This window comes from Trachurus japonicus, chromosome 11 (assembly GCF_045865225.1).
Source record: "Trachurus japonicus isolate A0001 chromosome 11, Traja_1.0".
In the NCBI taxonomy this organism is placed as follows: Eukaryota; Metazoa; Chordata; class Actinopteri; order Carangiformes; family Carangidae; genus Trachurus; species Trachurus japonicus.
Genome location: NC_140917.1, coordinates 26931606 through 26944522, shown reverse-complemented (window position 1 = coordinate 26944522; position 12917 = coordinate 26931606). Strand labels below are relative to the sequence as shown.

At 41.4% G+C, this 12917-nt stretch overlaps 1 protein-coding gene across 1 annotated transcript in view; it reads left to right on the top strand.

The window, feature by feature from the left end:
- The window catches only part of slc25a13 (solute carrier family 25 member 13), a 48919-nt gene that overhangs the window by 2837 nt on the left and 33165 nt on the right, over positions 1-12917 (top strand). The window contains exons 4-5 of the mRNA XM_085792078.1: positions 4822-4937; positions 8210-8349. Coding sequence (XP_085648204.1) covers positions 4822-4937; positions 8210-8349 — 256 coding nt within the window. The remainder of the gene's footprint in view (positions 1-4821; positions 4938-8209; positions 8350-12917) is intronic.

Sequence of the window (12917 nt, the reverse complement as noted above, 5' to 3'; positions counted from 1 at the left end):
TTTTTTTTTTTTTTTTTTTTACAGTTGATGTAAAGGCCTTATGCTACTAATACTTTGCGGTGGGTTATTTTCCTCCTGAACTTTGATAGATAAATGATTTGACGAGACAAAGAGAGGAGATGATTATTCTGCAGACCAGCGTCTCATGAACACAAAGCAAATAGATATAGAAAGTGGAGATGCGACAACGTCAGTCCCGTCTGCGCTAGCTGAAAAACACAAATGCATTGTTTTTCAAGCGCTCAGCCGTGCAAACCTTATGAAAAGAATAGGGAGCAAGACAAAACAAACCACTTTAGTGGCTGTATTTTCCATCCAGCTCTGCCCGATCTCATGCAAATATGTTTGTGAACAATAAGTTTTGGTTGGTATATGAGTGTAGTATATTTGAAGCCAGTGCGCCTGCTGCTGTTTTTGTTCAGGTAGGACTCCATTTTCAACAAGATGAGTCAGGGGTAATAGATTTAGCGGGGGGTCGGACGGCAGGCAGCATGCTTGCTTATACTTTTGTGTCGGGGTGTATCTGTGTGAGAGAAATTTTACTTAGATGCCAGGGTGTAAACAGTGAAAACGCATTTGTCTGACTCCCTCTCCGCGACTGTGTAAATCAGGGGATATAGTGACAGTCGTAACAATCTGTTATGTGGAAATCACTTTTCTCCCTCTTATTTTTGCTGCTCCCAGTGAGACAGAGAAATAGACAGATAGATGGATAGATGGATAAAGCGAGAAAGAGAAATGGAGATGGGACTTCTGAGATGTCTCCATTTCCAGGGATCAAACATTTTGTCTGTGTGAACTGACATACAGGAGCTCCAGATGGTTTTAAGATTTTCCTCTTTCACTCAACTTATTTATGTCCACTCTTTTCACTTTTGACTTTCTTTACATACTTTCTCTCTCATCATCACTTCTCTTTACACTCTCACATACAGTACCATAATGCACTCTGAGCTTCCTCCATTTCGTTTTGGCTGTCAGACTCCCTGCTTCTCTGCTTCTCTATTCCCTCTGATATATTGATAGAAGCATCTGTTCAAGTGTGAAGAAAAAAACACTTTTGCCATAGAGTGAAAAAAAAAAAAAAACTTTGTTAAGGGAGCGTGCTGGGAAAATAGCAGTCTGCCAGCTGCTGTGGGCATTCTGGACTTGGACTGGTGGGTGTCCACTCTTGTAAACCGAAAAGATCCTGGCAGCTAGCACTCACCTGGGTGTGTGTGTTTGTGTGTTTCTGGGGTGTGTCTGTGTGTGGATGTCTGTGTGCAAGCACGCTCTAGGTGGGTGGAAGGCTGTCAGTAACAATGCCAAGATGCCAGGGACAGGGGATTATTGAAGCCCCTCTCTCCCACTATCAACCAAGGAGAGCTGTCTTTCTATCAGCCAGGCCTAACAAACACCATGCATTTATGTTACTTGTAAACAATGTTTCCAAGCCTGGCTCTCGGTTCAGAGGAGAGTATTTAGATGCCTGCTGAGATGAGACGGAGATAAAAGCCGCGTTGGTGAGGATAATATAAAAACAAACAAAATATATGGAGTATAGGGTGGACTTTTTATGCGGGAGAGACACTTTAAATCGAAATGTATTGGCATCTTAACAGCAGCATCTTTCAGCTGTCATCTACAGAATCTCCTTGTTGTTTACAACTGCTTCTGGGTAGAAAACCAGCATGAATGAGAACAGTAGTAACGAACAAGAGTTTAGCTATATATATCATATCTTTCACGCCCTATCACCGTTGAGACAAATCTGGAATGATTGAAGAAACATTACTATTTCTGTGTGTGTGTGTGTGTTGCTATGTGTTGTATTTATTCAGTTTGGGGGAATCACAGTGTCTAGAAAGCATCAGTGGCTCAGCTGACAGGGACAGCTAACGGTAGCTAAGCTAACAGCAGGATGTCTGTTAAAACCCCCGTTGCACGCCATGAAACTACTCCAGTTAGCTCAGTCATGTTGTAACTAAGATTACTAAGATAACAAGAAAATATTTTTTCATGTACCGTTTATTGAGTCACTGAGTTATTAAAGTTAAACAGGTAGCTAACCGTTAGCCCAGCTAATCTATGATCACCATGACTAATTCCAAAAATGTGCACACATAAATAGTAATGTTTGTCCAATCATTGATTTTATAAACTTTACAAACATCAGATTAGTCTAAACGGTGATATAGTGACATGAATAAAAAAATGAGATATACAGTATAGCGAAACTCTCGCCCGTCGCTATTGTTCTTGTTTTCTACCCGGAAGTGGTTGTAAACAACAAGGCGATTCGTTCTTTAGAGGCACCTTCTCGGAGTGAGTCTTTGTTTTTGCAGTTGTGTGTTGCGTCTCCTGTTTGATACATGTCATGGATATGTCTGGGCCTGTTTAAAGATTTAACAAAGTTCCTCTCAGAGTAAAGCAAACACACAGCTCGCTGAGGAGATGCCATGCCGCAGTATCACATTAGCCCTCGTCTCCCCGAGTTCGTCCCGGGCTGCACAAGCGCGAGCGCGGATGGGGCAGCCCTGGACACATGCCATAGCAGTTGATGGTTGGGAGATGCTGTCGGTTTATTTGATTATTGAGTGTCTCGTTTGGGTTGGGCCCGCATAGCGAAAAAACGATGGCTTCCCCCCGTCTCGTGGTAATCATTTCTCAGCCGTCATGGCGCTGCTAATCAACCATCATAAGCTTCATCCCCGGCTACAGAGCTGCACGTAAACGCTTATGAGTATGTGGAATGTTTCTTTGTGTGTGTGTGTTATGGAGATGCCCCCTGGATCTTGTCTGGACTGCTCCGGTCTAAACCATGGTCCAATCCCTCAGTGATCAACAGCCCTCTCAGTTACACTAATATGCTGATTATCCATGTCTGGGAAAACACAGACGAGATGACCAGTGTGTATGTAAATTGATGCATGTGAAAAGAAAGGGAGAGGGGGGAAAAAAGAAAGAAAAAGAAATCTGACTTTCTCCCTCGGTTCTGTCTGCGAAACTAGAGCTCTGAGTCTTTGCGTCGCAGCCTGTACCTGCGAGAACTCCTTTATTAACCGCTCGGAGGTATAATTTTAGAGTGCATTATACATCTGTCACAAAGGAATGATCATTATTGGAGAGTTTGATAATACTCCACAGTGGAAATGGTACTGGCTTTGTTTTTAACAGTGGATCCACAGTCACAGCTGTGTGTTTTTGTGGCCCCTTCCACCTACTTGCCATCAGCAGGGCCTTGCTCTTAAGAGCTACCTGCTTCGTTAATAAAACAATTAGTCTTGCCTTTGAAACAATGACAGCTGATTTCATTTGCCACTTTACGCTCGCATTTATTCCCTCCCCTCGTTTCTCTTCGCCTCCTTTTCCTTTTTTTCTTCCTCACACACCTCTTTTCTTTTCCGCTGTTGCTCCGCTTGTATGAGACAAGTGCGTGTATTTCTGAGTTTTTATTAAAAGCAGCTTTTGTGTTCACTGTTTCTCTGCCCTGTGAATGGTTGAAGAAAGAAATAACATTCTCGCAGACTAGACTCAAAAGCCAGTAATCTAAACATTGCTTTTCAACCTTTATGAAGTATCTCTGTGGCGCTCAACAATTTTCAGAACCAATACTTTTATCTTCTCCTTCGCAGTCTGTCTCATTGACAGTTTATCCTCTGCATACATGGCAGTATAAAGAGTATAAAGATACACATAAGCATCTAAACTCAAAACAGTCCACATGTAAACAAACATCTCTAAATTTAGTTGGTAACATAATTAATTAAAGCAAGCAGGAAAATGTAATCATTGTACCCCCCTCCCTCCCTTTTATTCTCCACACTCCCCCTTGGAAATAGAAATAGGTTTAATAGATGGATGCTCGGGGACTGCTCATTAGCACTGACCCTTCCTGTAATTATCAGATCCATTTGTGAAATTCATAATGGACTTGTGTGCAACTGTGAACCGGGACCTAAATAAAGGCTAGACTGCGTGGTCCAGTTCCCCACAGCAGGATTCTCCCAAGGGAGCTGTCTTTGGGTTCACACAATAGCAATGTTTATGTTTATTTGATTTTTTTTTTTTCTCGTTGATGATGCTAGTTGGCAAATGTGTTACCATGCAGAGCCAGGGCACATGTGTAACACTGACCCTATGTAAAAAGACTGATAAAGAACAAAGAGACATCTCATCTGCTCATATTGCTCACGTAGACAAATTATGTTCACATTTTTTCCAATTTTTTTCCCACTAGGCCTTCTTTTAACTTCTACGTATTATGTTACATGTACATTGAAATATATCATATTTCTTCAACTGGCTCCCAAGTCCCGACTCCCTCCTTGCCTGTCTACTTGTTTAAAATGGCACACTAAAATATAAAACTTCCTATTTAATAATTTTTTTCCCCCGGTGGTGTAAAGTTGGCTCTCTCCATACCAGCTGCCAGCGCAGACCGGGAACACACACTGAGCTTTTTAAAATGTTTTCTTTTCTTGCTGTCACACTCGATGAGTTTATGACATTACATATGGAAGAACAGACTACTGAATAAAAGGCAGCTTGAATTACTCACACTGCAGATTGATGGGTTGAAACTGGTGTACTAGTTTTTAGTTTAATGCAGTGGTAAAATAACTTGTTTTTTTTTTTTTTATCCAATATTTTTTATTTTATTAATGCAATGTGTGGCTAAACGAATATCAGATTGTCAGTGTTTCTGCATGTGTAGCGGATGAGGTTTTTATACAGCTAACCTGAAAGACAGCAGTAATAAATCAACTCAAATGACAGCATGTTACACCCTTTGACAGTCCTGCATGTCCTCTGTCTCTCTACCCTCCTCTCCTCTCGCAGGTTGATCTCCTTCCAGGAGTTTGTAGCCTTTGAGTCGGTGCTGTGTGCTCCGGACTCCCTCTTCATGGTCGCCTTCCTGCTGTTTGATAAAGCCGGCAGCGGAATGACCACTTTCGGTGAGTAACTCTGCCTCTGCTTCACAGGATTAGATAAAGTAATACGGTAGTCAAGTTTGCACAGATGTGTTTTGTGTCTCACTCGTCCATTGGTATGTACACAGCAGGTGTTGTAATGTGCCTTGCAGGAGACCTGGAGTGATATATCTTTCCTTGAAAATACAAACCCCAGCAATGTATGATCACTTTTGTTACATAAACAGATTCCTCGCTATTTTTTTTACAGTGTTGTTAGTATGATATTTATTTTTGCCCATCTTCTGTGCGTTTTGTATTAGCCTACTACTTTTTTAACTTTATTTAATCTCCTCTTAAAAATCAAATATACTGTTCTCCATTATCTTACCTCTTCTTTTGCCAGGATATTATGGAAACTAACGCTGACGATAATTTTCTTGATTAAAACAAAGTTGTGGACAAAGTAAATCTGTGCTGGTCAAATAACAAATTACAATTGGGATGCGGTGTACAGTACGTCTAATGGTATTATATAAACATGAGGTAAAAGTTCAGGTCTCTGCACAGCACTTATTTCTTTGCATTTGACATTTAACTGAGACTTTTTTAGCCAATCCAGGCTGAGCAGTGCGCAGACTGCTCCTCTTAAATGTGTCACTAAAGAAGTTTGCATACAAAGTCCTCTTTTATTTATGTGGGCTTCTGACCTCCGCTCATCTACTCCACAAACAAAAATACTGTACCTTGTCTGTAAAGAAGGCGAGGTTAGATTTGGAGGTGGAGGGGGCTGGTGGCAAGTGGCAACTGCAGGATGGAGATGAAGATTGAGGAGGGGGTGGGTAGCTCTATGTGTGTGTGTGTGTGTGTGTGTGTGTATATATGTGTGTGCGTGTGTTTGTGTGTGTGCATTGATTGGCACCATTACTCTGATGCCTGGAAGCTCTGAGGTGAAAAAGGGAAGACATTTGTACTCGTTGCTTATTTCACATTTGCCTAATTGATTTAAACAAGTCTAATGCCAGCCTTCTGTAGGTGTGCGAGGCGTTAGCACATTAGGCTTGATTTGAAATGCAGTGCACACATCCCACTAGCAAACAGGGAAGAGTAAGTGAATTTCATTTTAATTGTTGCTGTCGACAGGGTGCAAGATCATTGCTAGTGATTATATATGCACATATGTAAATTTTCATATTTAAAAGGATCAATTAGAGTGACGTTGTCTTGGTGGCAATTAAAAGGTCCGCTTTTTTTCCGCGTCTCCCAAAGGTTAATGAATATCCCAATGCCTGTGAGTTATGAGACTCACATACAAGTGGAAAATTGCATGAAAAACACAACACACATCATGCCACGCACAAACAGTGACTGCAGTGTCTGCCACTTGCAACGGGCTACCATTTCACCAAAAGCAAATAACTTGTGACTGAGATTATAGACTTGTCAAAGTCGCTTTATTGTGATACATTACAGAATTCACCCGTTTTTCCCCCCTCACTCTCTTTTTCTCTGTGCCGTTAGATTAAAGAACTTCACCATGGCACCAAGTAAAGAACTCCCTTTATTACCTTTTAAAAACATTAATAGCTGCAGCTTATGTTGCATTAAAGGCCTGCTTGTTCTCTCGTGCAATAAATGTCTGTCCTCTGATTTCTTTTTTATTTCATTTTTCTGTAAAGCTGTTTTAATTTGATAATAACCTGAGTAATTTCTGTTAAGTACAGGCGGTACAGTGCTCTGATTTTTTAGCACTTAAAATATAAATGCATAATTTGGTGGAATGTCGAGTTCATAAAAATTGCAATGTAACACGGCGTATGAAATGCGGTCGTGTCTCAGCCAGAAAGACAAAAAAGAAAAAAAGAAAGCCTGAAAGACGACTGAGTGTTGACAGGTCTATAAAAGCTGATAATATAAACGGCAGGCTCCGGAGCAGCCTCTCCTTTAAAGAGTTAAAGGCTGTATATTTATTGCCTCATTAAAGTGTAAAAAAAAAACAATGCACAAGCTGTCTTCTCTCTGAAGGTAAGGCTCAGCTGAAGTAAATATCACCTTTTTCTCGCTCTCCCTTTTCCCTCCCTGTCTGTCTTTATAAAAAAGTTGTTTCTTTCCTCCTTTCCCTTCTCCCCTCGTTCAGCGCGGCTTGTTTGGTAATAAGAAACAGGTCACTCTATTGGTTTGTTTTTGTTTCTTTAGTAAGGCTGTAATTTAGGACTCATGTTCAGTGTCTCTCCACTCCACTGGCTGTAGAGGCTTAGAGGGTTCAGGCAGAGGAACATAAGTGAGAAGAAAAGGCTTTCCCTCTGAATACAGAGCCTACACAGCTCAGACAACTTCTGCCATGTGTCATTCAAAACTGATTTAGAGTTGAGGAACTTAAGTCTCAATCAGAGTTGAATTGTGTTCTGGAGATTGACGTTGACATTTTTGACAGAAATAATCACAGACTTTTTTTCCCCCCTCAAAATCAAATAATTACTAATGTTAACCACAAGATAGGAAACACGTGCAGTTTGTTAAGACTTGACTCACAAGACTTCATACCGACAGATTTTAGGTCTTAATTGGAGCAAATTAAAAACTTAAGCAGGAAGATAATTGTTTGTTATATTATAGAAACATGGAGAGGAGACTATGGGAGGTTTCTGATGGTGGTGACGGCCTCATGTGTGGTTGATGCAAAGTCATTTGCCTTAGAAGTGGGATGTAATCTGTAAGACCTAAACAAAACTATTCAATAATTGTAATGGATATGAAAACAAAACTTTTACCTTTGCTTCACTGCTTGCAAATTCTTATCTAAATTGTCTCTATTTGACTCATGTCAACATGGGAAATCACTGGTGGGATGTCATTTAGTCATATACTGCACTTTTGTAGCTCTGCTGCACTTAAGAAGGAAATATTGTACTTTTATATGCACAATGTTTATTTGACAGCTGCAGGTACTTTGCAGTTTGGACATTTACATGGAACAAATTGAATCAGCTTCTGAAACATGACACATTTTTACAGTTTAAATCGCACAAGTGTATAATGCCAACTACAATAACAGCCACTTCCACATTAGTGTATCAAGTACCAGTGCAATGCAACGATATAATATATGACAGTGAAATGATCATTTTGTGTGCATAACATAAATAAGACTTAAAGTCATCTTTGTTTTAATGCTTGTGTACATTGTACATAAAAGTCTTTTACAGTTGTTAGTGCTTCTTCCACTGCAGTCAGATATTGTCGATCCACTATCACACAGTTGTGACATCTTGTTGTTATTCAGCCATTGTTAAAGCCGCAGCTTGTCTCCTCTGCAGGGGACGTGAGGCAGGTCTTCAGCCAGACCACCATCCACCAGCACATCCCCTTCAACTGGGACTGTGAGTTCATACGGCTGCACTTCGGCATGCAGAGGGACAAGCAGCTCAACTACGGAGAGTTCACCCAGTTTCTCCTGGTAGGTGTAGTGTTGATCACCTGTTCTCCCTATGCCTATGCCCCCGCCCCCCTCCAAAAAGGACACTTGACTTGTTGCTCCCTATGTTTCTGTCTTTGCCACTTTTTGTCATTCTGTCTGATTGTGTCAATGAATCTGTATCACCCAGTTTATGTGCCTGTATACACACCTCACATATTGTTTATAGGCTGTTCATACAATCCTGTCACATAACTCTAACTGTTCTTAGATACGTATCTAAGCTCGGCCAAACGAATGTGTGCACGAAAAGACGCAACCCTCCCCAACACAGCGCCCCATATTGACCACATTAGTCGTTAATGAAACACTGAGGTTATGTACCGTGTTTTGAACATTTTCTGCATTTGTTTTCCATTAGCTGACGTACACCTAGCATTTCTCCACTCCACCTATTCTGAAGCAGGTAGAGACACGGTCCTACCTCCATAAATAGTATAGCTGGAATATTCCTGGTGTATTTGTGGCGTGTGAGCCATTTTCCAATATGATGTCTAGACTTAAATCAGGCCTAAGCAGGGAGAGGTGGTAGAGGGGGTGGGAGAGAGGGCCCGGCCTGTGCCAAGTTTGCATCCACACTCACCATGTATTTGAATGAGCTTTTTATATTACACTTAACTTAGACCAGATGGCTTACACACAGTGGGCAGCAGCGCATGGATATTGGGACATTGCTATATGTATGTGTGTCCTTGCGTGTGTGTCTGTGTGTGTGTTTGAACATATAGTATGTCTGCTTATAAATATGTGTGGTTCTATGTATGCATGTTTATCTTACCTATCCGCTGTGCTCTACGTGAACGCTTTGTCTAACTGTCTTTCTGTATTGGTGTGTTTGGTTTTGCCTGCCATGTACTGTATGTGTGTGTATGTGTTGTGTGTGTGTGTGTGTGTATGTCTGTGTGTGCATGAGTGCAACTGTGTGGCGTTGTGGCCAGTAGATGCTGTACTTTGCATTGACAGCATGCCCAGTTCCCTCCCAGTCAGTCACTCCGTGGTTTCCAGCCCCTCACAGCAGCAGGCCAGCAGCCAGCCGCACTCATTGCTCAACTATGAAATGCACATTTCCTGCTTACGCGCTCTGCATTTGATCATTTCTCATAGCCTTTGATTCATGCCTTAATAAATGGCAGAAGAAAGCGGATTTCACGTTATTATAGGATGCCTCTCTGCGTAGGTAAGAGTAAGGGATGTTCAGCAGAGAAATCCTTTTTTTCATGTGTTGTCAAATATTACCCTGGATTTCATCTTTATCACCTCACTTCTCTGGACTACACATATTTGTAAAAGAATCTCGTAAATATTTGAACTTGAGAGGTCCGCTGTTGTTGTGCACTCTTACAAACTAAGTCACATCATTAAGACACAGTAATAGCACTGTGATGGTGCATTACTTACTGCAATTATAGTACTTAGGTACAAGTCAAATCCAGGTATTGGCAGTTCACTCCTATAGCGTGTTATCTGCGACACCAGTGATTGATGACAGGGCAATTAGGACAGGCACAACAACATTTCCTGAAGCACAGTTTAAGCCCGTACAATTACTACATACTTTGTGATTGCGCTATTAGCCGGCGATGTGACGATACTTTCGTTTGCAGACTAAGCATTCGTAAATGTCAGCCTTAAAGAAATGAAGGGATCAATGCGCAGCTATAGAAGTTCTCACGGAGTTGTTGACTCCCACCCATGCACCGTATTCTGAATATTTCTCGGTTATTTATATGATTCCCTATACCCAACTTTCTCCCCCTGGAATGTTCCTGTCCTTTTATTTCCTCTTCCTCCTGCCATACATGCATGTGTTTATTGTGTTTTTTCTGCCATTGTAACCATGCCACTGCCAGATGCTCACAAGATGGGATTATCGGGGAAAACGTTTGCGCCGCATATTTCTCACAAGGGCTCTCTCTGGCCAATTACTGTCTTGATGGAAGCCAGAGATTCTCACCAATTACATGCATTTTTCTCGTCTCACGCGTGGACGCTGGCCAAGGCTCAGCTCGCACTGTCAGTGTGGTGTTGTCTCTGGCAATGCCATCACTGATGTCCAGAGAAGTGGCACATAGTGGCACATTTTCGCCCATATTATAAACGCCAACAAGTAAAGGGCTTGAATTACATGAAGGGGACAACACATGTCCCACTTCTTGCCTAAGCACTCCAAAAAAAAAGTGAATTGTTGGCATTGCTCACGTTTTTAAAAGACCCAATTATATGTTTGACTCTCCCAAGAATCATTGGGCAGCCGTTAACATCACTGCGTAAAGGGCTCAGTGGCACACATGTAAATGGGCAGTTGTGCTTAAGCTTCTCCTTATAATAACTTCAGCCCTGTGCTGATGAGAAGCAGAGACTGGAAAAGAGAGAAGCAATCTCCTTCCACTCATATCTGTTGTTTAAGTTGTGAAGTGAGAGGGAGGAGAATCACAGCCATTGAAAACAAACAGAGGTGGCTTGTCATGTGTTTTTATTTTTATTCTCGTCCAAGGACAATTAAAGCGACTGCGAATGCCTCGGCGGTCTCCTGTTGGCTGTCTTAAGCCCCCAGCTTTGTGTCTCCTGCCTGCATCGCTCCCTCCCCAAATAAAAACCATGGCCCTGAAACACTCATACGGTTGCAACAAGTTAAGGTTTTAAGAGGCTGAGTCTACAGCCACAGTTGTTTTGTTGATCTGTGTGGTTGGTGTGCGGCTTTTCAGACTTTTGACTTGTCCAGAGAAATGGGATCTAATTCTTTTTTCTACATTTACAAACACATAGATAAATGTTTGCTCTTATTTTTGCACATGCACACTCCTCCATGCAAAACAAATCACTTCCACACTTTCTTTTTTTGTTTTGACTGTAGATATTTTAGTTCCCCTCCTCCCTTTCCTCTCCCCAGTTTATTTCTCACCAAAGTGTTTTGACCTACTCACAACCGACCGGAGAAGTGAGTCACGACACTCAGGATGCTGACACCAAAATATCTCACCTTATTTACTTTGGAAGTGTTTACGTGTGTCAATCTCTCTTCGTTTCCTTGCCTTCCACTCACTTATACACTCTCCACAACCCCTGCTGTGCTCATAGGTGATACTGACACATGGCTGCTACATTTGCTGTTTTCGCAAATCTGGCTCTTTTGTTGCAATGTCTATTCTTACTCCCCTCCGGTCCCCATTCAGCTTTGTGTAAATGTCACTCTTCCCCAGTCGTTTCTCTTGGGCGCTGCGAATTTAGAGTTCGATCAGTTATGCTGTCAGTGAAATATCACTCAAATTCAACACAACAATAAGTCATAGTCTCATAGGGTTTTGTGTTGTGGTAATACCACTTTTTTGAGTTCCATTTATAACAATAACATCTGAATCAATCAATTGAATAATGCCACGCATGTTCAAGATTTTAATCAGTCCCCTTGCGGTACTTTTTGTCCTTCACATGTGGATTGGAAAATAATGTCCATTCTTCTTGGATAAATTGATTATCGTTTATTTTGAACTGAAAAAAACAACTTATTGTACTCAAACTACTAGCCAGTACTTTTTACAAAAGAAACATTTTTAAAATCTTCTCCTGACATGATTCAGCATTTATACTTTTTTTTCAATTTTGACATACTGTCATTCTTTCTGTGTTCCTATTGAATATAATCTCTGAGTTTTGGACATGTATGGGGATATGTGTGCAATAAATTGATTAATTATTTCCCAATTAATCAGTTATTCATTTATTCGCCTGCAAAGCACTTTTTTTTTCATCAGGTAAAATGGGAGTTGACATTTTCAGATTACCCACACAAATACTAAAACAAAAGAAAAGCAACAAATCCTGACATTGGAGAAGCTGAAACTAATGAGCTATTCTCATTCATGAAAAATAGTTTCATTGAATATCAAAATTTTCCAGTGATTGACAAGAAACTCTTTGGTTGCACTGATGCTTCAGTTAAGTTACGACTGATATGACCTTAAAGTGAGTCAGCTTGAATTGGTCATTTATATCTTTGTTGGTACGTTTTTGTTATTTTAATGTATTGCTTATTCGACCATAATGCACTATGGGTGAGTCAACAGCCAAATCAGCCAGCCAGCCTCAGCTCACTGTCCTCCTGCCTCTGACTTTCAGTGTTACACAATCACTCTGTAGATTATTATTGTTCTCATAACCCCGTCTTCTGCTGTGACCGAGTGTCTGGTTGTAAGACAGAGAAAGCATCGGTGGCAGCGGTTTGTTTACAGCCATTCTCCCTAGACTTGTGGTTGCAGGTACCGATAATGGCAGCTAATTTCAAAGGCCTTGTGGGATCTGTCCCCACCGCAGCCTGCTGTCGTCCCTCTGGACCTTTGTGTGTATGTGTGTGCAAGAAGAGAGACAAAGTGAGCAGTTGGGTGATTAGCCGTCTTTTCCTGTGTGTGCACGTCTCTGTGTGTGTGTGTGTGTTTGTATGTTTCTCCCTCAAGTGGGTTTAATGGGGATTTGGGGAGGGTGTGAAAAGCCCAAGTGACGCCTCACAGTAGGCAAGCCGCTGTTGGGAAAGGAGACCGAGCTGAAGCCGGGCC